The following is a 27,115-nucleotide window of genomic DNA, read 5'->3' on the forward strand; positions in this document are numbered from 1 at the left end:
CTCCCATGCCCTGGGCCCCCTTGTGCTCAGTAGTCAGCCTCCTGACAGGTTCTCCCTGCTCTTTTGACATTTGGAAACTGAAATTCAGTTTGCAGAGGCGGATTTTTCTCTTTCTGTTTAAGACTGCCAAGAATAATGACTGGGAATTGAAGACCTCCTGTGGCCTCAGACTCTCAGCCTAGGGATGTTCTAATGTCCTGGAACTGTCCTCACCCCTTCCTCCACCTCCTACTACATGGAGAAGAGATCTTGATCCCTCCAGGAGATAGATAACATCTGCTGAAGGATGAGGAGGTGCTTCCTGGGTGAAAGAATGGAGAGGCTTTGGCTGAGCTCAAGAGCCTGGGACCTGATATCAAACAATTTAGTTTTTAAAAACAAGGTACCTACAACTTTCGTTGCTTGTTTTATTCCTTATTAAAGGAATGCCTCATGACATGGCAACAAACTTCTCCAAGAGTAAATTATTTGAGAGAGAGAGAGGGAGAGCAAGAGCACATATCTCTAAAACAGAAGCTGAGTATCATTTACAACTTAATCTTAGCAGTGATTTACCATCACTTCTACTGTATTTTATTAGCCTCACAGACCAGCCCTGGTCCAGTGTGTAAGGGACTACACAAGGGTGTTAATACCAAGAGGTAGGAAGCATTGGGAGCCATTTTGGAGGTCACCTCTTATATGTTAGTATGATGACCAAATGGAATTAGGGTTGTTTTTTTTTTTTTTAAAGATTTTATTTATTTATTTGACAGAGAGAGATCACAAGTAGGCAGAGAGGCAGGCAGAGAGAGAGGAAGGGAAGCAGACTCCCTGCCAAGCAGAGAGCCCGATGCGGGGCTCGATCTCAGGATCCTGGGATCATGACCTGAGCTGAAGGCAGAGGCTTTAACCCACTGAGCCACCCAGGTGCCCCGGAATTAGGGTTTTTAAAAAAGCTATCTTCATAATGCAAGGTAACCATTCTTAGAGATGTTCCAGTGCCTCTGATGTGCAGAGCACAGCTTCGGGTCGTATGAAATGAATGCCGTCAGTATGATGCAGGCAGGCTGGGTCTAAAGACCCAGGGGAGGGTCCCACAGGACCAGCCAAGAGGATCCAACACCCAGAGGGTGTTGATGCCAGCATCAGCTGAGGTTTGTTTGACACTATGTCATGGCACATATTTGGGATCTGACTCTCCTTGGATGTTATCAGGTGTTTGGGGCCTAGGACGAAACTCAGAGAATCATTAACTTTCTTGCTTACTCCTTGAAGTGGGAACATGGCTTCTTGTTCATGTTCTTGTTCAACTTGGCTTATTCAGAGGCAAAGTACAGAACACAAGTAAATGGTGCTTAACAGAAACTCTGCCTCAAGAACCTACAGATTCTGCCTGAAACCTTGCCCATGAGGTGAGCTAGAAGTGGTTTAAGGTCCTTGCTCTAGCACCCAATAATGAGGGACAAGAGACAATGTACAAATATCTCAGCTTCAGCACCCTAAACAGGACAATTTGTATCTACACTATCTTCCAGAGTCCCCCGCAGGACTGAGCCCCTCTTGCTCACAGCGATAACCCTCTCATTGATACAGTCTGTATTGGGCTCCATTCCTCCATTGTCATTTGCCTATTTTCCACCTGCCAAATAAATTGCCCACACTCGCATTCTTGTCTCAGGTCAGTGATGTGGGAAACAAACGCAAAAGAAAAATTATTAAATTTCCTCACTACTTACAGGCCATTCACAAGTCCTTGAAACAGGCAAAGTGACCTTCCTCTAGGAGCTCAGCTGCCTCAATATTGACACTTCGCTGAGGGAAAAACGCAATCCTAGCCCAAACCCCCAGGACCCTGTAAGTCTACTTTAACATATAAAGATTCCTTTGGAAACTTCCTTTATCTCTATGCCCACCTCCTAAGATATATGTTATCAATCACCCCTGAGCATATGACCTGCTGATATACATCTGAAGGGTCTCATGACTCAGGTTTTAGTAGACAATAATAAACGACTCTTTCCCAACAACAGCTAGCCCCCTCAAGGTCCTGGAGACCTTGTTTCCGAAATTCCTTAGAGACTTATGCCTTCCCTAACACCCTCCCAACTTGAAAGTGTATAATGAGCCACTCCTCATGACCCCAGGGCAGCTCTTTCTCCCCACGGGCCCTGTACCTATTCTTTAATGAAACCACCTTTTTTAAAATTAATTTTTAATTTTTTTATAAACATATAATGTATTTTTATCCCCGGGGTACAGGTCTGTGAATCGTCAGGTTTACACATTTCACAGCACTCACCATAGCACACACCCTCCCCAATGTCCATAACCCCACCACCCTCTCCTGACCGCCCTCCCCCCAGTAACCCTCAGTCTGTTTTGTGAGATTGAGTCTTTTATGGTTTGTCTCCCTCCCCATCCCATCTTCTTTCATTTTTTCTTTTCCTATCCCCCAAAACCCCCACATTGCATCTCCACTTCCTCAAATCAGGGAGATCATATGATAGTTGTTTTTCTCCAATTGACTTATTTCGCTCAGCATAATACCCTCTAGTTCCACCCATGTCGTCGCAAATGGCAAGATTTCCTTTATTTTGATGGCTGCATAGTATTCCATTGCATATATATACCACATCTTCTTTATCCATCCATCTGTTGATGGACATCTAGGTTCTTTCCATAGTTTGGCTATTGTGGACATTGCTGCTATAAACATTCGGGTGCACATGCCCCTTTGGAGCACCACATTTGTATCTTTAGGGTATATACCCAGTAGTGCAATCGCTGGGTGATAGGGTAGCTCTATTATAAAATCACCTTTTTGTACCAAAGATGTCTAAAAATTCTTTCTTGGCTGTTGACTTTGAATCCTATCATCTTTCCTACATCAGTCAGCATCTGGGGGAAGCCACTCTTAGAAAGAAAACCACAGGCCTAAAATGGTGTCACTTATCCAAGCCACCAAACCAGGGCTTAATAATACTTAACCTAACTGTAGTTTCAACCTCCCTTAGAAATGTAAGTCTTGGGGCACCTGGGTGACTCAGCAGTTAAGCCTCTGCCTTCAGCTCAGGTGGTGATCCCAGGGTCCTGGGATCAAGCCTCACTTGGGCTCTTTGGGCTCCCCACTCAGCAGCGAGCCTGCTTCTCCCTCTCCTACTCCCCTACTCCCTCTGCTACTCCCCCTGTTTGTACTCTATCAGATAATTAAATTAAGAAATACATCTTTTTTAAAAAAGTAAAGAAATGTAAGTCTTAACAAGTCAATCGGGGATTTTCTGATTAGCATCAATGAGATAAACTGTTATTTGGGGCCTCTCCATTCCCCCCAAAATATGATTATGTTAGGGATTAGGTTATCAGGGACCACAGTGAGAAATTAAAACAAATGAACTATCTTGTTTCTTCTAGCACGGTTGTTCTTCAGCTTCAGGAGTTCTTGAGAACTTTCCTGTTCCTGGAAGCCCACCAAAGTTACTCAGCTGAGCAGATGTCTGATTTTCTGAAAGAAAAGAAGTTACTCAACTGAGCAGATGTCTGATTTTCTGAAAGAAAATCATAAATGTTCCTGGGAAATTGCAGTTAAGCAAACCTCTGTTCAGTCATGCCTGAATGATTATAAAGGTTTTATAAGTTTCTGTGATCACTTCCTAACTCCAAGAATAAACCCACCAAAAGGCTGCCATCTGGCAGTATGAATTGGTCCAGCAATTTGCATTAGAGACAGAAATTTGTGGACTCTATCTCCTTACTAGCTGCAAGTAGTAACAACCATTTGCTCAAACCAAAAGACTTGGGCTCATTTTTTGGCTTGATGCACCCCAAACCAGGAGCCCTTTGTGTTCAGTAAAAAACTTGGTGACGCGTATGAGTCAGTTATCCACCTAATTAAGATCCCTGCTCTTCCACCTAAGGGAAGGTAACCCTGCCTGGTTCCAGGTTTTTTTTGCTAATAACTTTCTTGCCATTTCCCCATCCCTTCTTCCTATAAAAACCTTCCATTTAAAACAAAAACAAAACAAAACAAAACAAAAACCTTCCATTTTGTACAACTCCGAGGAGGCATTCCTTTTGACTTGCTTAATAGGATGCAAGCTAGATATTCAAATTTACCCGGCTGAATTTTATTTTGTAACACTACTTAAGATAAAGTCCCTGTACACCTACCTGGCTCAGAATTAAAACAGGACAGAAATTTTTTTCTTTAAGATTTTTTTTTTGAAAGATTTTATTTATTTATTTGACAGAGATTACAAGTAGGCGGAGAGGCAGGCAGAGAGAGGAAGGGAAGCAGGCTTCCTGTTGAGCAGAGAGCCCGATGCGGGGCTCGATCTTCAGACGCTGGGATCATGACCTGAGCTGAAGGCAGAGGCTTTAACCCACTGAGCCACCCAGCCGCCCAGGACAGAAATTTTTTTTTTTTTTAATTTCATGTTGAATCTTTCAAATCAGCAGCAACAACATAGAGTGCTAAAACTCTTAATTATTATTAAAAATAGTTGAAAGCTTTAAAAAAAAGTCTCTGCTTTCAACATTTTCTTTCAATAAGTCATTAACTTCGTACTACCAGTCTCCCATGGCTCCGCCCACTCCGGAGTCCTCACCCCTTCTTCCGGAGCCCTCAGGCTCCCCAAGGGAAGAGCGTCTCTTCGGGGTCTCTAACTCCTAAAGCCGCCCCAGAAAAAGTTTCACCTTGCTTTGGGGAGCTCCTCCTATGAGATGGCCCCGCCCACTGCAAGCAAAAAATTTTATAAATGTTCGTGGCCATCTTACTTCAGCGCCTGCGCTGCTGGAGACAAAGAAAGCTCTTCTTGGAGGTCAGGGCGCCTCCATATTGATTGCAGGAGGTTTGGGCTTCTGAGAAGCTAAATGCAACAGGGACGTCAGTGTTTACGGATCCCGGAGCACTTGCTTCTCTCAGCCCTGAAATAGCTTAACCCTCTAGGCTAACAAAGGACTAATTCACCGGTGTACGGCACAGATTTAAATATGGCCTCCCCCAACAGGATGTCAAGAGGGTGCAGCCATCATACCTCCCGTTAAAATTCAGAAACCCAGAATCCTGTTCGTTGGAAGGTTGCCAGGTGGCGCCCGACAACCTCAAAGTCGTGACTGAGTCTGCGCACTGGCCAGTTGCGATGGGAAGAGATTATACTGCGGTGAGGCACCGTGGTCCAGCTATCAATTTCGGGTTATGGACGCGGATCCAGGAGAAATGGGAAAGGTCAGTGTGAGAAACAGTCGAAATTAAAGATCTCTGTAGGTTAGTGATAGGAGGACTACGGTGGCCCGACTGGGTCAGTCATGGGTGCCCGTAAGGGTCAGAGAGGAGGGTACGGAAAGGGTTAAGTGATTGGACGTGGGGGTCTGTGGTGGCTGGTGGAGGTTTGTGGGAGTCAGTGGCAGTGTCTTTGAAGATGGATTGGGAGTATTTGGGAATCAATAAATGAGGGTTCTCGATTTCTTAATTCGAAGAGTGAGTGGTGGTCAGTTTATAGTGGTCTTCAGGGGTTTGGTGCCAAGTGGGGTGCTTCAAAAGCACTGGTTTGAACAGCATTAGAGCTCAGTGTTCGAAAACTGAGAGGATCAGTGATTGGAGGTTCCAAGTTCTTTTTGGGTACCTGAAAGTGATGATTGTGGAAACTTTGAGGTTAAGTGATGGGAGGGGCTTATGGGGGCCAGTGTTTAGAGAAATGCTTTAGGCCATCAGTGATTGAGACATCCTTTAGATCTTGGATGGGAGGAGGAATCTGAAGGTTTTAGAGATTGGTCTTTCGTAGATCGGGGAATGGAAAACACATGGATCAATGGGTGTCAGTGATTGGGGCTGTCAGTAATTGCCGGGAGAGGTGGGACTGTGGGGGTCAGCACTTGTTTTTCACTCTTTGGGATATCATTGGAGAGCAGTGTGGGTTCGCGATTAGGGATTTGTGTAATAAATTTAGAGGTTGGGTATGGGAGAGTTAAGGATTCGAGGCTGCAGCCCTGCATAATGGGAGCACACTTTTCCCCTGTGACACCCTCCAGCTGATGAACATTCAGTTCAGTTCAGTCTAGTACTCTGCAAAAGCCCACATCAAAACTCTTTGAGGGGCGCCTGGGTGGCTCAGGGGGTTAAAGCCTCTGCCTTCGGCTCAGATCATGATCCCAGGGTGCTAGAAACGAGCCCCGCTTCAGGCTCTCTGTTCGGCAGGGAGCCTGCTTCCTCCTCTCTCTCTGCCTGCCTCTCTGGCTACTCGGAATCTCTGTCTGTCAAATAAATAAATTTAAAAATCTAAAAAAAAAAAAAACCACACACACACACACACAAAAACCTCTTTGAAACCTTCTTTCCCTTTTATTGTTCCCCACATTAATGAAAGTGCTTTGAAAAGACCAAATGTTAAACTTACTTGAAGTACCGTTATTAAAAATGTGGCTTCTATTGCTTTTGCCAAGGATTTAGTGCATATTTCTTTCAATGTTTCCTTTAAGGCCCTTTCTGGCAACGGTAATGACGTATCCATCTGTGACAATATCCCAAGGGTGAGTCTGGTTTCTGGAAATCTAGTCTGACCACATGGCAGCTAGGATGGATGTGACTTTGCCTGTGGTTAGAAAACAAAGAATTTACTGAGTAAGTATCTAAACTGATATTGTAAAAGATATGGTCAAAGGAACAAACTTCGAGGGTGTTTGGAAAATAATTTTATCTAGGCTTAACTTAAAAATAATGTTCTCTCCACACATATGCAGAAAGTAATTATGTGAGGTGATGGAAATGTTAACTAACCCTATTGTGGTAATTTTTTTGAAATATATGTATATCAAATCATGGTATTGTACACCTTAAGCTTATGCAATATTATATGTCACATACCTCAATAAGGCTGGGGAAAAAACAAATAAATTATGTAAGGAAAAGAAACTGTTCTTTTTTTTTAATGAGTTTTTTAAATTTTTATTTATTTATTTATTTTGACAGAGAGAGAAATATCACAAGTAGGCAGGGGTGGGGGTGGGAAACAGGCTCTCTGCTAAGCAGAGAGCCTGATGTGGGGCTTGATCCCAGGACCCTGAGATCATGACCCGAGCTGAAGGCAGAGGCTTAACCCACTGAGCCACTCAGGTGCCCCAAAACTGTGTTCTAAGAATCCTTTTGCCTTGGTCTATATTTTTTTAGGCATGACACTTTTGACCTCCTTGAATCTGTTCTTTGTAATATCCTGGTAGAATAATTTAATGAAGATAAAACTACAAAAACAAAACTTAAAGCTACTTTTAGAAACTGCTCTTCACGGAAATTAATGTCAAACTACTGATAATTAAGATGGGCTGAGACAAGACTACAAATACAATGGAGATAAGATTTTGACCTTTGGGGTGAAATGCCAAAACAGCATTTTCTTGTTTTAAAGTATTGTATCTGATCCTTATGTAGTTCTCAGGCAAAGCACAATAACTATAACATCTTCTGAAACAAAGGAAGCTGAAAGGTAAGGCAGGTAAATATCTTTCAGAAGCCATACACATCAAGCTTTAGTTTTTAGAGCAGATAGCCTCTGTTTTCAGTTGCACAGAATCAAAGATAGGTAGTTGCTCTGGGGCAGAAGTCATTAGCTTGGACAAGGAGTGAGGGGTTGAAGGTATTTTCTTTTTCTTGTGGCTATTTTCCTTCATCACCTATGGTGTGTTCAGTGCCAGGTTTGGGAACAAATAAGTTTTCTTTTTTAAATTTTTAATATGAACCTGTTACTGAGATATAAGATATATGCAGAGATATACTTAAATATGCAGCTCAGTGAATTGTCACAAAAGGAACTCCCTTGAGTAATGTACTCAGATCAGAAAAAATAACATTGTAGCATCCTGAAAGCCTCCATGATATGTGTTCTCTGTCACTACCCTGCCAGGGGGAACCATTCTTCCTGTTTAATTTTGCCTGTTTTTGAACTCTAACTAGATGGAACATTCATACCTGGGACCCGGGGGGATAGGAAGAGGGAGGCAGTATGAGTCTATGCATGAACGTTTTTTAAGTTTGAATCCAGATTATTTCATTTTACTTGTACATTTTTCCAGATTATTATTCCTTTTTTAAATTGAGGTATACATACAGTCAAGTATGCTTATCTTAAGGGTACAGCTCAGTGAATTTTGACATTGTGAAAAACCACATAAATACAACCAAGATCAAGATATACATCATCTCTAGCACCCTGAAGCCTTCTTTATCAGTATCCACTGCCACCTCTGGGTCTAATATAATGGAGTAATTTTGTCCATTTTTGAACTTGATTTGAGTGGAATCACAGAAATAATCTGGGGGCAAAACATTCACACCATGGGGAAGTTTTGTCCGAGACTCTAAAATCAAACACCAGAACAAAATTCTGACCTATAGCCCTGGCTGGGCTATTTGAGATTGCCTATTTTCTGCTAGTCCTTCTAGAAGCCAAAAACATGCACAGTGAAATGGACTCTGGGTTTGGAGTGGACTTCGAATAAGGGTCGTCCTCTTAAGGTTGTTAATGAGTTGAGGATGGCTCTTCTCTGTAGATATTCAGAGGGGAGTCTCAGAGCCCCATGGTCAAAATCTCTTATTAGCTTTTTAGAGACTGACTTTTGGCTGCAGAGACCTAAATTAGGCATCTTGAAAGAGTCTTTGTAGGGATTCCCTGCACTGGGGCTAAGACACAATGATTCAGCAAATGTAGGATATTCTGAAAGGAATCTTTCTTAGGGAACCTAGAACATCTGGTAGATTCACTCAGGGGCAGAGAAGCCTCTGTCCCTCACATCCATCCTGACTTATCTGGGAAAGCAGGTGTTAATTCATAATTCAGCCCCTTTCAACCTTACCTGAATATGTATTAAAAGAGATAACTTACAGAAAGTCTCCAGAAATGGGCTTTTTAAAATTGTGTTTATCATTTATCATTCCTGTTTTCACAGATAAGAAAACACCCCCAGGGAGGTAAATTGTTTGGCTTAGATTCCCCTCAGTTGGTTAGCAGAATTGCTTGGTTCAGACTTCTCTCTGAGTGGTTCTGAGACTCACAGTCCTTCCAGAAGATCCTCCTGCCCCAAACCCAAAGCAAGCCATCATTTAGCTGTATCTCCTACACAGTCCTCTGCAGGCTTCTTCCTCTTGGGCCTCAGAGAATATTTGGGGAGGGACTGTTGGATGACTTTTACCATGGGGTCTGTTTATCTTCAGGTTACCTGAGTACCCTGTATACCTGTGGGTCCCACCACCTCGCTGATAGCAGGGCTTCACAGGACCTTGGTCAAGTCTCCAGAAGGCCGTGCATGGGGCTGAGGCTGAAGGTGAGTTACTGTTGAGAGATGGAGCTGTGAGGAACTAGTAGGCCAGTTGAAGATCCTCTGGATTTGGAGAGGGGGAACTTGGGACAAGAATCTCTTCTGAAGGACAAAACTAGGTTCCAAAACCTCTTGCCAGAGCAAAGACTCCTAAGTAACTGGAAATAGCGTCATCCCTGGGCCAGAAGCTGAGCAAGACTCAACTTGGTGTCACTCCTTCCAGGGATCCTCCATGGTAAGGGAAGGGTTGGTCCCAAGTTTCAGAGAAACAGAGCGAAGGCAGAAGCAAGGAAAGCCAAATGTGATAGGCATGCTTTCTCAAGCGAAGGAGATATCGGTCCAACCCAGTACCTTCTGCATCTTATAGCATGTGATGTAGCCAGCCCACTCTCTTACACTTACTGGCACTTTCTAAGTTGCTCCCTTGTCATTTCTGCCACCTCACCTGGCCTCAAGGCATATGGGGAGTTTACTCCATCCTGACTAAGGGACAGAAAAGTCCCTGGATTCTCAGAGTGATAGTGGCAGCAGACCTACTAGAGCTATAGATTATTTATTTATTTTTAAAGATTTTATTTACTTATTTGACAGAGAGAGTGAGAGAGCATAAGCAGGGGAGCAGGAGGAGAGGGAGAAGCCGGCTCCCCACTGAGCAGGAAGCCGGAAGCCGGGCTCAATCCCTAGACCCCCGGCATCATGACCTGAGCCAAAGGCAGATGCTTAACCATCTGAGCCACCCAGGTGCCCCTAGCTATAGATTTTTTAAAATTAAACTTTATTTGGAGAAGTTGCAGGGATATTACTGTCAGCTTTTCTATCTTTCATGTACATTCACCCAGATAAACGCATACACTCTCATACTGTCTCTGTATATGTAAATGTTATATTATAAATATATATTATTTTTCTCCTTTCTTCTCAAGTATTTGAGAATAAGTTACAGACATGATGCTCCTTTACCCCCATAATATTTCAGTGTGCATTTCATAAGAATGAGAGCATTTTCCTATATAACCATAATGCAATTTTCAAAGTCAGGCAGTTAACAGTGATTTAATACCATTATCTGATCCACAGTCCATATTCAGATGTGAACCAATAGTGTCATTTCGTAACATTTCTTTTTTCATTCCAGAATCCAGTTCAGGATCACAGACTACCTTTAGTTGACATATCCGTTTAGTCTCCTTTAATGGGAATCAGTTCCTCAGTCTTTTTGTCTTTTGTGAAGTCAACATTTTTGAAGAGTATAGACCAGTTACTTTGTATTTTTGTCACTCACATGATTTTGTCTGATGTTTCCTCATGATTAGATTCAAGTATGTATTTTGGGCAAAATATCACAGAAGGGATGCAGTGCCTGTCACAGTTCATCATATCCAGGGCACGTGACTCCTGTCCCATCACTGTGTGTTAACTATCACTTACCAGTGCTATCTGCCAGGTTTCTCTAGGGCAGAATTACAGTTTTTCATTTTATAATGAATAATTATCTGGGGGCAGGAGATTTCGATACTATATAGATACTCGGTTTTTCCTCCAGCTCTTACCAGCAGTTTCTCATCCACTGATGCTGCCACCTCATTTAAAGGGGAATGAAGTGACTTTCCCAGGCCACACACCTAGGTGGTCCCGGAGCCAGGCCAGAACACAGGCCTACGGACACACATTCACTAGCACATCTGCCACACTTTGCAGCCATGGAGAGACCAGGCTGAAGCAAGTAGCTAAGTCCAGAAAGAGGAGGGAGGGAGTGTACTCTTTCAGAGAATCAAATAGTTATCCAAAGCTGGATTAACTGCCCTAGGCTGCTTGGCCCCAGGCCTTTCCTGCTAGCTCAATCCCTGGTGGAGAGTTCAGTTCTTTCAGAGGGCCTCCTCCCCCCTTTTAAAGCCCTCCTGTGGCTTCCCTCATGATGAAAAAAGGCAGTAGAACAGGGATATGTGAATAATGATGCGTGTGTGTGTGTGTGTGTGTGTGTGTGTTTCAGTTATAGATCAGAATATGAAACTTTCTGCCACCCAAGTCATAGCACTAATAACATTTTATTGTATTTCATACCGAAAGCTTTTCTACATGTTTTTAAATAATGGGATTGTGGGGATTTTTTTTTAACTTAAGGTGTAACATGCATAGAGAACAGTGTGTAGCTTAATGAATTGTTCCATATGTGCGCAGTCACATACTCACCACCCATATCATAATAGAGAACATTTCCAGCACCCCAAAGCCTTCCCCCCAATCCTCCCAAGCAGTGCCTAGTCAGAGCTATCATATAGGTTAGGGATGTCTGTTTCTGACCTTCAGATAAGTGAAATTCAAACAGTAGATCATATTTTTATTTAACTACTTTTATGACTTACTGGTATAACTTGATTAATGTATTAGTTAAGCAAAGAAGTATCTGTATTTTAACATTCAAGGAAATCACTTTTTTAATTTCATCTATAGAAGAGACAGGAATCTAAGTAGTTAATCTTAACACCATTAAGACAAATTCATTATTATATCTTGTGAACGGGATGTTCCTGGAAGTGTTCCATATCCTGATTGTGTGGGAGTTATGTGGGTGAATGAATATATTTGTCAAAACTCATCAAACTATACAATTCGACTGGATTCATTTATTATATGTAAATTATACTTCTGTAAAGAAAAAAATCTTCTAAAAGGCATAATAAGCTCACTGCACAGTCCTGATAGCTAAATGTCTGTTTTACACTAACTGTACTGTATGTGTCATGCTTTCTGACCTGTACAATATTTCAAAGCATTTTCATACAATTAAGAGATATTGGAGGGGCGCCTGGGTGGCTCAGTGGGTTGGGCCTCTGCCTTTGGCTCGGGTGTGGTCTCTGGGTCCTGGGATTGAGCCCAGCGTCAGGCACTCTGATCGGCAGGGAGCCTGCTTTCCCCTCTCCCTCTGCCTGCTTCTCTGCCTACTTGTGATCTCTGTCTGTCAAATAAATAAATAAGATCTTAAAAAAAAAAAAAAGTGGGTATTTATTGTCCACTGAGTGAAGTAAATCATTAACTCATTTAGCACTATAGTGTTATGAATGTTTCCACATGTGTACCCTCATGTACCCACCACCCAGATCATGACCGAGAATATTTCTGGCACTTTAGAATCATTTCTTTTATCGAAAGATTATTTGTCAATAGATTAGTGAGAAAAGACTTCTGTAAAACAAAGCTAGGAGAATGTATTCATTTTGAAGGAATTTTTTTCCCCTTGAATCTGGTGTCTTCTGCTAATCACTAAACTAAATGGAAGCTTCTAGTAGATATGGTTAGTTTCCCAAAATGGCTGAACCAAGTTATAATCCTCTCAACCATGCATGAGAGTTCTTGTCACTCCTGAATGTGGATTTTTAATTCCAGGCTGTCGATTATTGACACAGTATTTTTGGACCTTTTATAGGGTTTCTCACTTCTGTGAGTGAAAAACCCAAGCAGTCTTTATTAATTTTTTTGTACCAATTTAGTTCCACATTTCCTAATGTATGGATGTTTGGGAAATTGGGAACCTGCATGTTTTAGTAGTCCTATTTAATTACAGTACCAGTTATTTTAGGAGGAAAAAAGGTAATATTGTGATTTTTGAATTTCATTATAAATTCATAGTTTTTATAGACTAAAAGCTTGTGAACATATGCATTCATATGGAATTACTGGACCATGAAGTATTCATGTTTAGCTTTGGTAGATTTGACCATGAAGTATTCATGTTTAGCTTTGGTAGATTTGCTCCTTCTCACATGGTTGGAGCCCTTGAGGCTGCTTCCTCTGCCCCCTTGCCAGGACCCATCACTGAAGAATAATGCTTTCTGGCACTCAGAATTACAGAGGTGCTTCTTGCATTCTTTGCTTCAGATGTAGCATGATTTTACCATTTTACCATACCATCCGGGTATGTCATAAAATATTTACACTCGTGATCTATGATTTACCCTTTCTTTTTTATAATTAAGCCACATAGTTACCTCTTTAACTAAACATCTTAATTAAAAATGACAGTTGTTTGTTCTCATCTGTTGAAAATTACTTTTCAACAACAATAATACGCTGGATGAATAATGAGGGTTAGCCTTTCAGTAATAATTCATACCACAGTATAAGTAACCATTAGTTTTACTAATGTTATACAGTTATTTTATATTGCCTTTAGTTCTCTCTAATAAGTTACAAAAGCCCTTTTTAAGTATATACTTTTTTTCATGATAACATTATTATAGAAAAAGCATCCTAAATATAGGATTTCATAAACACTGATAGGTGAACAAGTGCAACTTTAAAAGTAAATAAGAGGCAAAACTTTTTTGCCTTTAAGAGAAAATGTATTGTTCTGCAGGGGTGATCCCACTCAGAGCATGTATCTGGCTCCATCTCCCATGGGGCCAATTATTTAAGTTATAAAGATTCTGGTTTTTTATAAATTTTTACTTCTTACTTGGTAGCAGCTTTTACTTCACGGGAGATCTGTTTTATGTATTCACATTCTGCATTGAATGGCATCGGTTTTTGTTTTTTTTTTTTTTCTTCTTCTTCTTCTACCACAGTGATTTCAAGCTTGGGTTTATGTAGGGACTTCACAAGTTCCAAGATGGGCCTGGTCCCTCACAGCTCTGTTCTCTCTTTTTCCATCCTCCTCCCCCCCAATCTCTATCTTCACAGGACTCAAATTTTTTTCCAAGAACAGCAGAAAATGATTGAGTACCAGGTAAGTGTGGCATAAAGTAGCCAAGTTTCCCTTCTTAGGAAACTGTTCTAGAAAAAAATATATGCATTTCAGGCATTTATACTTTACCACTGGCTGGGTTTTCAGAAAACAGACTTGGAAGTAGAAGATTTGCACCCAAGAGGTTTACTAGGGAGACTCTTAGAATACCTATAAGGAGCAAAGGAAGCAAGATTAGGCAGAGGGATTTAAACAGAGGCACCAGCTGGCCTTACAAGATGCTTTGGAGCTGAGATGGCCCTTGCTGTTGTCCTGAATGGAGGGAAGGAAGCATTTATATTCCGAAATCAACAAGTCACTGGTTGTAGGCTGCCCCAGGGAGGGGACGTAAGTTTGTGTGGATAGCTCCCTTTGATCAAGGGCTCTTTGCAAAAGGGCTTAAGCCTGTGGTAGCCAGTCTTCTCCTAACAGCTGGGAGAAACACCTCAGTCCTTCGGGGGATTTGGATTGAACATCACAACTTCTGTCTACACATAGATACAACAGCAAGACCCTTATTATACATACTACTCTATCCCTTTTTTTTCCCCAGTTAAACTATCTTAGAGATTGTACATATTAGTACTTGGGACCACACCATTTTAAAATTTTATTTATTTATTTTTTAATATTTTATTTGTTTATTTGACAGAGAGAGAGAGATCACAAGCAGGCAGAGAGGGGGAGGCAGGCTCCCCGCTGAGCAGAGAGCCCAATGCAGGGCTCGATCCCAGAACCCTGGGACTATGACCTGAGCTGAAGGCAGAGGCTTTAACCCACTGAGCCACCCAGGCACCCCCACACCATTTTTTTAAAGCAAGGTACATAATGCTCCATCATATGCATGGAATATGATTTATTTAAGTAGCCCCCCATTTTATGACATTCAGGTAATTTCCAAATTTGATATTACAAGGAATGATGCAAGTAACATTCTTTGTTAGAATACAGATATACAAAACAGTCCAACGAAGAGTCATTAATGGTGGTCTTCCTGGTGGCCCGGCAAAAAGGCAAACACAGACAGCCCATGATTTGCATTGGCCATAGGATAGAAGCTTGCTGTTCTTTCTTTCTTTTTTTTTTTTTATTTCTTTTCAGCGTAACAATTCATTGTTTATGCACCACACCCAGTGCTCCATGCCATATGTGCCCTCCATAATATCCACCACCTGGCTCCCCCAGTCTCCCACCCCCCCGCCCTTCAAAACCCTCAGATTGTTTTTCAGAATCCATAGTCTCTCATGGTTCATCTCCCCTTCCAATTTCCCTCAACTCCCTTCTCCTCTCCATCTCCCCATGTCCTCCATGTTATTTGTTATGCTCCACAAATAAGTGAAACCATATGATAATTGACTCTCTCTGCTTGACTTATTTCACTCAGCATAATCTCTTCCAGTCCCATCCATGTTGCTACAAAAGTTGGGTATTCATCCTTTCTGATGGAGGCATAATACTCCATAGTGTATATGGACCACATCTTCCTTATCCATTCATCCGTTGAAGGGTATCTTGGTTCTTTCCACAGTTTGGTGACCATGGCCATTGCTGCTATAAACATTGCTGCTGCTACAGATGTCTGTTCTTTTCACTACATCTGTATCTTTGGGGTAAATACCCAGTAGTGCAATTGCAGGGTCACAGGGAAGCTCTATTTTTAATTTCTTTAAGAATCTCCACACTGTTCTCCAAAGTGGCTGCACCAACTTGCCTTCCCACCAACAGTGTAAGAGGGTTCCCCTTTCTCCACATCCTCTCCAACACATGTTGTTTCCTGTCTTGCTAATTTCAGCCATTCTAACTGGTGTAAGGTGGTATCTCAATGTGGTTTTAATTTGAATCTCCCTGATGGCTAGTGATGATGAACATTTTTTCATGTGTCTGATGCTGTTATTTCTAAGAGAAAACTAGCTTTTCTTTCCTTTTTTTTTTTTTAATTTTTATTTATTTATTTGACAGAGAGAGAGTAGGCAGAGCAGTGGGCAGAGAGAGAGTGGGGAAGGAGGCTCTGTGCTGAGCAGAGAGCCCGATAACAGGGCTCGATCCCAGGACCCTGGGATCATCACCTGAGCTGAAGGCAGAGGCTTAACCCACTGAGCTACCCAGGTGCCCCGAAAACTAGCTTTTCAAGATGTTTTCTAAAGACATTTCCCTGAGGAGCCTTCTTATGGCTGAGGTAGAGTAGAGCAACACTGCTGCTAACCATGTGGTTCCAGGACTTGGGCTTCTCCAGGAGCTTATTAGACACACAGAATGGCAGGCCCCACCCCAGACCTGCTTGAATTGGGTTAATTGAGGGTGGAGCCTGGGAATCTGTGTTTAGCAAGTTCTCAGTGATCCTTATGCTCTTGTAACTGTGAGAAGCACTGACATAAAGTATAAAAAAGATAACAAATGCAGAATCATAATGGCTCTTCATTGGACTGTTTTCTACAGTGGTTCAGCTCTTCCTTTGGAGTTAGTCCCACAGAACTCCTGGATTTCCAGGTGATCAAGAGCATCATGACTTAGCTTCCCAATGTTGCGTTAGTGTTCTCTATCTGTATCAGAGTTGCGGGAAGTTTTAACTCCTCTGTGCTTTGCAGCCACATATGTAATAGAATAAAATGCTGAAGTTCAGTTAGAGGAAAGCAAAACTGCAAATATTATTTATTTTCAAAGGGAGTGGGCAGGAAGGTTCCTTCATGTTTATGGAAGCCCTGATTATGGTCCAGAGTATTTGTGTCCTTAATCTAGACTGATGAACAGATGAGCTGTCCGTTACTTAAATTACTGTCATTTCCTTAACTGTCTTTACGCAGCAAACAGTAAATATCTTACTCCCCACCAAATCTTGGTGTGAAGAGTTCCCAGCTCCCCCTACCTTCCTCATCATCTTAAGATGGTGAAGCACCCTGTGTCTTGACTCCCCCTCAGCCTCTGAGTTCCTACATTTCCACCTCTTTGGAGGCCTCCCTCCAGGAAGAGACATCTCTTTCTGGAGACCCCTCCTCTCTGCTTTTCCAGATCTTTTCCCTGGTCCCTACAATGTCTCCAACCCTAGAAACCATCACCACTTCCAAACCACAGAGTTCTTTCTTTTCTCTCCTCCTCCATCTCCTATAGTGACTTCCTGCTCTTGATGTTTCCATATCCTGTTTCTTATTCTTTCTTGAGTCCAGCATCCTCTTGCCCCACTTTACTAAAGCTTTTCTGGCCAGGAGCCCAGGGGACTTTGCTGAAGCTGAAATCAGAAGATGCTTTTTGACTGTTCTGCTAAATTAGACTGTACCTTTTGCAAAGCCCCTTCTGTGCAGAAGGCAAGAGCCTATACTGGGTGAGAGCACAGACTTGGAACGAGACTGCTGAATTTGAATCCCAGACCTTACCGTCTATATGACCTTGCACAACTCTCTGAACCTCTTTGTGCCCCAGTTTCCCATCTCGGGAGATGGTACCATCCCCCACCGGACAAGCCAGGACCATGAAATTTATTCCTTGACTTCTCTCTGCCTTCTCCTTCTCACAGTCAGTCACTACATGATAGTAATTTTATAACCTTAACGTTTCTTCCATCTTTGTTCTTCATCCCTGTGTTTGATGAAAAATGACATGCCTTTTGGGGTGTCAAATTACATCTTTTCTATTTTATTCTGTTCTATCCCACTCCATCCCAGTCCAGCCCATCCCACTCCAGTTAGCTCTGTTTGGGAAATACCAACCCAGACTGTCAGCTGAGCCAAACTCTATGCCCTGTGGTAAAGGCTGATTGCTGCTCTCCCACAACCATGGTATATTATTCTGACATCAGAGAGGATATCAGGTCGGTACCTCCTATGTACATGGCCTTTATATGGGTCTAGGGTCTCAGGTACCAGGTCCTGCCTTCAGGTTCATCTGCTTGGTGCCACTGTAGGACCCCACAATTTTTAAAGAGATGTACGTACGGCTTCCTCCTGAGGTTGAGCCGAGGTGTGTGACCCAAAGCTCCCACCAGAAATCACATTGTTAGACTATCCCATGTGGCTCAAGACCCCCAAGTAACCAAAGATGGTCTTATCAAGCAGAACATTGCAGGGGCTTAGAGATTAACTCCCAGGAGTTGAGGACAAAGATCAGACCTCTCTTAGGGCAAGGTTCAGTTTTTTATAGTCACTTGAAGATATATCATAGGTACTCTTTCCTCTACTCACAGGAATAGGGGAGTTTTTTTCCTACACCAAACAATTCTTCTAATTCTCTGTGGACACCCAACTGGGGTTGAACTACAACTTAGTTCAACTTGGAGTTAGCATAGACTCTACAAGTCTCATAAGACTGCCCCCCCTTCAGATGCTAATTACAAATCTTAGGTTGTCACCTGAACTTCTGACCAACTAGCTGTAAATCAGGGGTTCCCATGACCCCCTCTTCAGTTTTGATAATTTGCTATAATGACTCACAGATCTGGGGATCTGGGAGACATGAGCTTCTGTCTGGAATTTGGGGTGTATATCTTCCCAGATGTGTTCACCAACCTGAAAGCTCTTCAGGATTTTCATGCTATCTCCATTACGTAGGCATCATTGATTAAATCATTGATTGGTAATTAGCTCAATCTCTGGTAGCATCCGTCCACCCCTATCCCGACCCATAGGTTGGGCAGGATAGAGAGGGGGGCTGAAAGTTCCAACCCTCTAATCATATGGTTAGTTCCTCTGGCAACCAGCCCCTTTCCTCCATGTTATTAGCATAAACTCCTATATTGTTAACTGGGGCTTGTTAGGAATAACAAAAGGGTTTAAGAAGCTCTATTCCAGGAACCATGAAGAAAGACCAAATAGATATTTTTTAATATATCACCATATCACAGGTGCCCTCTTACGTTTTTAGTACCTGTGGGTCCTTCTCTTGGGTCTGCAGCTGAACTCTCTTAGTGTCCCTTGGGGCTCTGGCCTGGGCACTTTGCTCATCCTGTCTCCTTGCAGAGAGATCCCACACTGACAACTTTAGCTACCACTTCTCTGCTGCTGGCTTCCAGAGCTTTAGCTCCCTTCCCATTTTGCTGCTATTACAAGACTCATATGTTCACCCTGCTGCCTGCTAAGTGTCCCCAGACATGTCTAACAACACATCCTCTTTCTTTCTAGTTTCTACTGTTTTTCTCCCGTCTGATTCACCATCACCCAGGTGGCTTTGAGATACTTGGGTGTTACCCTGGCCCCTCTTTCACCCCCCACAACCAGTTAAGATGCAGGTTCTGCTCTTTACAATGGCCTTTCTCTGTCTCACTGTTACTGGCCACTTGTGAACGCCATCTTGTACCTGCGTTATTACAGTCTTTGCTTTCCCTTCCCCCTAGGTCACCCACCACATTTCTCTTTGTATCCATTCACTTGCAAATTATCTGAGTTTTGTATCTCTTACAGGCAGCATTGCTTTTTCTTTTTTTTTTTTTTTAATTTTTTATTTATTTGACAGAGAGAGATCACAAGTGGGCAGAGAGGCAAGCAGAGAGAGAGAGAGGAGGAAGCAGGCTTCCCGCGGAGCAGGGAGCCCGATGTGGGACTCGATCCCAGGACCCCGAGATCATGACCCGAGCCGAAGGCAGAGGCTTAACCCACTGAGCCACCCAGGTGCCCCAGCATTGCTTTTTCTTTCTTTCTTTCTTTTTTTTTTTTTTTTAAAGATTTTATTTATTTATTTGACAGAGAGAGATCACAAGCAGGCAGAGAGGCAGGCAGAGAGAGAGGAGGAAGCAGGCTCGCGGCTGAGCAGAGAGCCCGATGCGGGGCTCGATCCCAGGACCCTGGGATCATGACCTGAGCCGAAGGCAGCGGCTTAACCCACTGAGCCACCCAGGCGCCCCCAAGCATTGCTTTTTCAATCCAGCCTAACAATCTCTGCCTTTTGGAGTGTTTCAGTCATATATTAATTTTATATTATAATTTACTATCATTGACTAGAAGTATAATTATTGGCATGGTTGGGTTTGTATCTATCATTTTAGTATTTGGTTTTCTGTTTGTCCCATGCACATTTTTTTTTTTAAAGATTTTATTTATTTATTTGACAGAGAGAGATCACAGTAGACAGAGAGGCAGGCAGAGAGGCAGGCAGAGAGAGAGAGAGAGGGAAGCAGGCTCCCTGCTGAGCAGAGAGCCCGATGCGGGACTCGATCCCAGGACCCTGAGATCATGACCTGAGCCGAAGGCAGCGGCTTAACCCACTGAGCCACCCAGGCACCCCTGTCCCATGCACTTTTGTTCCTCTCTTTCTTCTCTTCTCTTACATGTGTGTTTGTGTGGATTAAACGAACAATTTTTGGAATTCATTTACTGCAATACACCTCTTTGCACTCTGATTTAGTGGTTCCTCTGGGGATACAATATATCCCCAGTCTGCTTAGAGTTACCACAGTACCACTTGACATGGGAGACATGGGATGCAAGAAACTTACCACATGCCTAATAGAATGTGCTATCTACACATACCTATCCCTTGGTAGATTTTCCATTGTCTTAAAGCCCATCATCTCCTCACTCACAGACCCCTATATACTGTTCCTGTTACTGAGAGCCTCACAGCCCTTAAAGTCACTGTTCTGTCCACATGCCTGTGTTCATGCTGCTCCCTCTGCAAGGACTATAGTTTCTCCATCTTTCTGTAGAGAAGACTCAGCTCCACAAGTCCCCTAGCTCTGAAGCCTGGCTAGACCTTGAAACATTTAATGGGCCATTCACACTTTTCCACGTATTAGAACCTAGATGTCCTGCCACCGTATACTTTCACCTGGGTGGCTTTACATAATGCTTTCCGCCAGGTTGTGAGCTCCTTGAGGTCAGGAACCATCCATGACTGTGTCTCCAGCAGCCAGCACTGGGTGACACACAGCAAGTTGTCTTCAGTTAATATAGGTTGACAGTGGGTTCCAATGTGATTGTTACTTTCCCTACCATATATAGCCCAAAGGCAGGAAGGTAAAAGCCATGTTGGGTAGATAAATGATCATGGTAAGCTCTGACCTAGGAACATAGAAACTCGATACCATCTATCCCTGGCTGCGTTTCCCACATGGCTCAGTGTCATTTCATCCTCAGCAGAGACCTGTGTCCTTTAAAGACGTGGTAGTGGGCTTCACTCAAGAGGAGTGGCACAGGCTGAATCCTGCTCAGAGGGCACTGTACCGGGATGTGATGCTGGAGACCTACAGCAACCTTGTCTCCGTGGGTAAGGACAGCTCCATCACACAATCTAGATGATGCCTGAACGACCACCTTCCCTTCTGCAGTTGCTAAAAGGAACTGAGGTACCTAGAGCCTCAGAAGTACCAAAAAGTTCCTATGTACCAGACACTTCTTCAGCCACTTTTTTTTTAAAGATTTTATTTATTTGACAGACAGAGATCACAAGTAGGCAGAGAAGCAGGCAGAGAGAGAGGAGAAAGCAGGCTCCCTGCCGAGCAGAGAGCCTGATGCGGGGCTTGATCCCAGGACCCTGGGATCATGACTGGAGCCGAAGGCAGAGGCTTTAACCACTGAGCCACCCAGGCGCCCCTCTTCAGCCACTTTTAAAATATCAACTTACTTAATTCTCCTAAGAGCCTTATGAGGTAGGTACTGATAGTACCACAATTTTACACATTTGGACACAGAGGCAGATGAGTGAAGTAACTTGCCCGTGTCACCACACGTGGGACATACAGAGCCAGAGTAGGATTTGAACCCCAGCAATCTGCTGCACAGTCTGCATTCCTTTTTTTTTTTTTTTTTTTTAAGATTTTATTTATTTGGCACAGAGAGACAGGGAGAAAGGGAACAGAAGCAGGGGGAGTGGGAGAGGGAGAAGCAGGCCCCCCGCCTAGCAGGGAGCCCAAAACAGGGCTCAATCCCAGGACCCTGGGACCACAACCAGAGCCAAAGGCAGATGCCCAATGACTGGGCCACCCAGGCACCCCCACAGTCTGCATTCGTACACTGTGCTGCCTCAGTGAGTTTGCCTTGAGGTTCAGTGGTCCTGGGTTACTAATTCCTTTTGGGTTCTGGACAAGGTGTGTATACAGTCTTCTCCCAAGTACAATGTCTATTGTGCAGCCTTTAATGCTGCCTGAGTGGCCCTGAAGACCAAGGAGCTCAGCCCAAGGCCTGGATCATTTCCCTGGAACAGGTTATGAAGGCACGAAACCATATGTGATCCTGAAGCTGGAGCAGGAAGAAGCGCCGTGGATTTGTGAGGCAGCATGCTCAGGCTGCCACTGTCAGGGTAAGTATCAGTCCAGCAAAAGAGGGACTACGGGAGGCTGGCACCTTTGGGATTCTGTGCAGAGTCCAGCTCTCAAAAGGCTTAGAGCTTTGCAAGCAGCTGGAGACATCCTCTGAGAACTTGAGCCTTCTTGATGACCCGTCCTCCTCCATGCACCCCACCTCCTTGACCCAGGCATTCCTGCTCCTCCTCATCTCCCCTCTCCCTGTGTTCTTGCTCCATTGCCCTTTCTCTAGAATCCTCGGTCTCTCTGAAGGTTTTCAGTTCACCTTCTCTTTCACATTCAGACATTCTTGAAGTAAGCTTCTGTCATTCTCCCACTCCTGCTGGTCCCTTCCTAATTCCTGTTCTCCCAGTTTCCAGGTAAAATGCCCCAGACCTGCCCTCCATACTCACACTCTCACTTCCCATCCTTTCCTTAATCCCTTAAATTATCCCTTCGTCCTTTAGTTTCCTTAAGTCCAAGAGGAGGAAGTATTAAATTTCAGGTAACCAAGGACTGTGAGGCGGTAAAGCATATGACTGAGCTTGGCCCATCTAAACCACTTTCATTTAACCTTCAGAATAACTGCCCCTCTCCCATCAGCTTATGTAAAATATCCCAACAATACCCACGGTACCCCAAGTGTTGGTAACCTACTCTTAAGGATGCCTCTGAACTTGTACTTCTCCACAAGAGTCATGGGCTTAGCAAGAATAGTTAGTGCTGTCTGTTCCCACGTCTGTTTATGCTACTTACACTTGGTGTTATAGTCACATAATTGAATTAAATATTACATGATCCCCCAAAATATTCAAGTCATTTTCATGCTTCTCCCCAAGATGATGTCTCTGAAATCACTGCCATCTGCTGTTCATCCACCTTGGCTGTAGAAGTAGCAGCAATAGCACTAGAATTATCGGCCAGCACTAATTGTGTGCTCACTCTGTGCTAGATTTGTTCTCAGCCCTTTACATATATCATTTCATTCAACCCTTCCAACACCTATGAGATATCCAGCCTTTATTACCCCAGTTACAAATAAAACAATCACAGAAAAGTTAGGAAACTTATCTAAGAACATAGAGGAGGGTGTCTGGGTGGCTCAGTTGGCTAAGCAACTGCCTTCGGCTCAGGTCATGATCCTGGAGTCCCGGGATCAAGTCCCACAACGGGCTCCCTGCTCGGCAGGGAGTCTGCTTCTCCCGTTGACCTCTTTCCTCTCATTCTCTCTCTCTCTCTCTCTCTCAAGTAAATAAATAAAATCTTAAAAAAAAAAAAGAACATATAGCAAAGTAAGGGACTGAAACAGATTTAAGCCCACATGATCAGCTTTTAGAACCAGTACTCTCTCTTTTTTTTTTTTAATCTTTTTTTTTTAAAGATTTTATTTATTTATTTGACAGAGAGAGAACAGAAGCAGGCAGAGCAGCAGAGGGAGAGGGAGAAACAGGCTCCCTACCAAGCAGGGAGCCCGATGCAGGACTCAATCCCAGGACCCAAGGATCATGACCTGAGCCAAAGGCAATCACTTAAACAACTGAGCCACCCAGGCACCCTCAGAACCAGTACTCTTAACCATCACATTCTGGTGCCCTTTAGAATGCATTTTACTTCATTAAACTATGCTCATTAACCTTCCTGAAACCATAGTAACCTGGCCATCAGCTGCCTTTCTTTTCCCTCTTTTAAGAGTCACACGTTGAAGAGCAAGGTGCTAGATGACACCTCAGTAACAGGACTGACAAACTACAGCCTATAGTTTGGCCACCTGATTTTGTGAATAAAGTTTTATTGGAACACAGCTGTGCCTTTACATTTATATACTGTCTGCGTTTCCCAAGTACAATGGGAGAGTTGAGTAATTTTGACTGAGACCATATGGCCCACAAAGCCTAAAATTTACTCTCTGGCCCTTTAAGAACATGTTTGCCAACTACTGCTCTACAATATCCCATCTGCAAAATTACTTCTTTATGTACTCTATGACATATTCCATTTCATTTGTGCTACTGTTGTGATTCTTCTCTACTTGTACAACACCCTTCCCTGCATTTAGTTATGGTTCATGCTTTCTGTTCATATACCATGCATTGTTTAAATTCTTAGGGTATTTCCCAAGTAATTTTATTCTAGATCATAATAATAAAATAAAGAAAGGTTTGCTGTATTTTCTCCAGAAAACATTTGTCAAGTTAATGTCCAGAGGAAAACACAAGACATGATTTTGAACCAAGGTGCATTCATCAGCAAGAAAACATTGCCCAAGGAAAGAAGCCATGAAAACAATAAGTTTGGGAAAATACCACCTCTGAGCACTAATCTTTCTCCTTTAATTCAAAATCCCAGTAACTGGGATCCCTGTGGAAAGAGTGCAAACCATAATTTAGATTTGATTGGTTTTAAGAGAAACTATTCAAAAAAGCAAGATGAGTGCTGTGGTTGTGGGAAATTGTTACAACATACAAACCATGATAGAAGACCTAATGGAGAAAAACTCTGGGAATGCAGTCATTGTGAGAAAGCTTTCAGCCACAACCCAGCACTTATGTATAAACCAGCAGAAACCAATTCTCTTGCATACAAACGTAAGAGGGTTCCACCTGCAGAGAAACCCCATGTCTGTAGCGAGTGTGGGAAAGCCTTCTGCTACAAGTCTGAGTTCATTAGGCATCAGAGAAGTCACACTGGGGAGAAGCCATATGGATGCACTGACTGTGGGAAAGCCTTTTCACATAAGTCAACCCTCATTAAACATCAGCGAATTCACACTGGGGTAAGACCCTTTGAATGTTTTTTCTGTGGGAAAGCCTTCACTCAGAAGTCACACCGCAGAGAACATCAAAGAACACATACTGGAGAGAGACCCTTTGTGTGCAGTGAATGTGGGAAGTCATTTGGCGAGAAGTCATACCTCAATGTACATCGAAAAATACACACAGGAGAAAGACCATACCGTTGCAGAGAATGTGGGAAATCCTTCAGTCAAAAATCATGCCTCAATAAACACTGGAGAACTCATACAGGAGAAAAACCCTATGGATGCAGTGAATGTGGCAAAGCTTTTTATCAGAAGCCAAACCTCAGTAGACATCAGAAAATTCATGCCAGAAAGAATGCCTATAGGAATTAAAACCTGTTACTGTGAGAAAGCCTTAAGCAAGGTGTCCTATTTCATTATATGTGCAGGCATTCATTTTTAGGAGAAATCTCATGGATTTAATGAATCTGGACAAAATATTTTACCATAAGGGAAGTCTTGTTCTAATTGTAGAAAATTTTATACAAAGATTATAGAAAATACTTTGTAAAACATAAACATGGTCACTCTGGCTTATGAAAGTTTAAAAGTATGTAATGGAATGACAACAGCATACAGAATATATGTAAAGAGAATTGGTATATTATGGTATATTCCACAGTTAGCCACATAATAAGCATTACTTATATTTTGGAAATGTAAATGTGCATTTAATGTAAATTGTGAATATCAAGTGTATGTGTGTCATACAGTATGTAGAATGCTGTTCACCAACTTTTGCACTCTAAATATCATCCCTGTCTTTTAGCGTCTTAACAATATAAAAAATTATAATAACATTTGTTAATGTTAAAAAGGCAAAGCTTAGGAATAGTTTCATAACCAACATTGGATGAACAAAACATTATAAACTTGATTACTCAATCCAGCCATTGTTTGACAAAAACTAGTATGGCCATGGTATATTGTGCACCTCTTCTATTTTCTTAGTCTTGCTTAACATACCTTGCAGAAAATTAGTAGGAAAGACACTGTTTATATGAGTCTTATAATTCAGAAATGCTTCATGCAGAGACCAAAGGAGGAGATTTTTTTTCTGTTTTTTTTTTCTTTTTGCAAATTAATTCAGCAACATCCACTTCTCTTCCCTCTCAGTTTCCCTATGAATGTCCTAGGCACTAAAGCCCAAGTCATTTCATCATTCCAGTCTTTGAAAAAAGTCTACTTCCCTGAGCTGCTGTGTCATCCAAATAAAACAAATGGCCACACTTTTCAAGGTTTGACTCCGTATAAGAATGCCTGATCCAGAATGAGAAAGGAAGCAATCACGTGGATATTGTGTTTATGAGATGAATCACTAAATTCTACACCTGAAACTGATATTACACTGTATGTTAACTAACTGGAATTTAAATAAAAACTTGGGAAAAAAAAGTATAATCCCAGATAAAGATGTGATTATAAGAATGATAAAAGATACTTCTTAACCAATTTAGATCAACATGTTTTAATTTTTTATTTTTTTTTAGATCAACATGCTTTTAAAAGAGGAAATAAATGTTTTTCTTGCAAAATGTAAGTTAGAAAAATTGCAGTAAAAAACTTGATAGAACAATTACCTTTGAAGAGTTTGGAAAAGTGATTAAAGATCTAAGATTGAAAAATGCTCCAGGCCCAGATGATTTCATAATTAGTTTCATCTAACTTTTTTTGTAAGCTCCATGCCTAACATGGAGCCCAAGACATGGAGCCCAAGAGGGGACTTGAATTCATGACTCTGAGTTTGAGACCTGAGCTGAGATCAAGAGTCAATGATTAACTGACTGAGCCACTGAGGTGCCCCTCATCTAACTTTTAAAGAGTAATAACAGTGTTACTTGAAATATCTCAGCCCTCAGACTATGATCCCCAATTTACTTTATGAAGTCAGAGTAAGTTTTAACTCCAAAACCAAATCAAAGCAGTGGAAAAAAGAAAACCCCAAACCAGTCTTACCCATGAGCTTAGAAATAAAAAATTATAATTAAAATAATAGCAAATGGAATTCAGCAGTATACCTAAGAACAATGTATTATAATGACCAAGGAAGAATTGCTCCAAGAATGCAGAGTCAATGCAGTAATAGGAAATACATCAATAAAATCAATAG

The 27,115-nt window shown here is 42.3% G+C and overlaps 1 protein-coding gene across 1 annotated transcript; it reads left to right on the forward strand.

The window, feature by feature from the left end:
* The first annotated feature begins 4,747 nt into the window (after positions 1-4,747).
* On the forward strand, positions 4,748-26,632 carry ZNF793 (zinc finger protein 793). Its single transcript, XM_032325684.1, has 7 exons — positions 4,748-5,206; positions 6,457-6,507; positions 9,182-9,291; positions 13,963-14,008; positions 21,067-21,193; positions 22,130-22,225; positions 24,386-26,632. Exons 4-7 carry the CDS (start codon positions 13,994-13,996, stop codon positions 25,336-25,338), a joined length of 1,191 nt encoding a protein of 396 aa, XP_032181575.1. The 5' UTR covers positions 4,748-5,206; positions 6,457-6,507; positions 9,182-9,291; positions 13,963-13,993; the 3' UTR covers positions 25,339-26,632.
* The last annotated feature ends 483 nt before the right edge of the window (positions 26,633-27,115 follow it).

The sequence above is a fragment of the Mustela erminea genome, chromosome 19, assembly GCF_009829155.1.
Source record: "Mustela erminea isolate mMusErm1 chromosome 19, mMusErm1.Pri, whole genome shotgun sequence".
Lineage (NCBI taxonomy): Eukaryota > Metazoa > Chordata > Mammalia > Carnivora > Mustelidae > Mustela > Mustela erminea.

Bases quoted from the DNA above. Each gene is read 5' to 3' on its own strand.
- ZNF793 (XM_032325684.1), top strand. The intron at 21,194-22,129 runs GTAAGGACAGCT...TCCCTGGAACAG, and splicing joins CAGCAACCTTGTCTCCGTGG to GTTATGAAGGCACGAAACCA. The intron at 22,226-24,385 runs GTAAGTATCAGT...TATTTTCTCCAG, and splicing joins CTCAGGCTGCCACTGTCAGG to AAAACATTTGTCAAGTTAAT.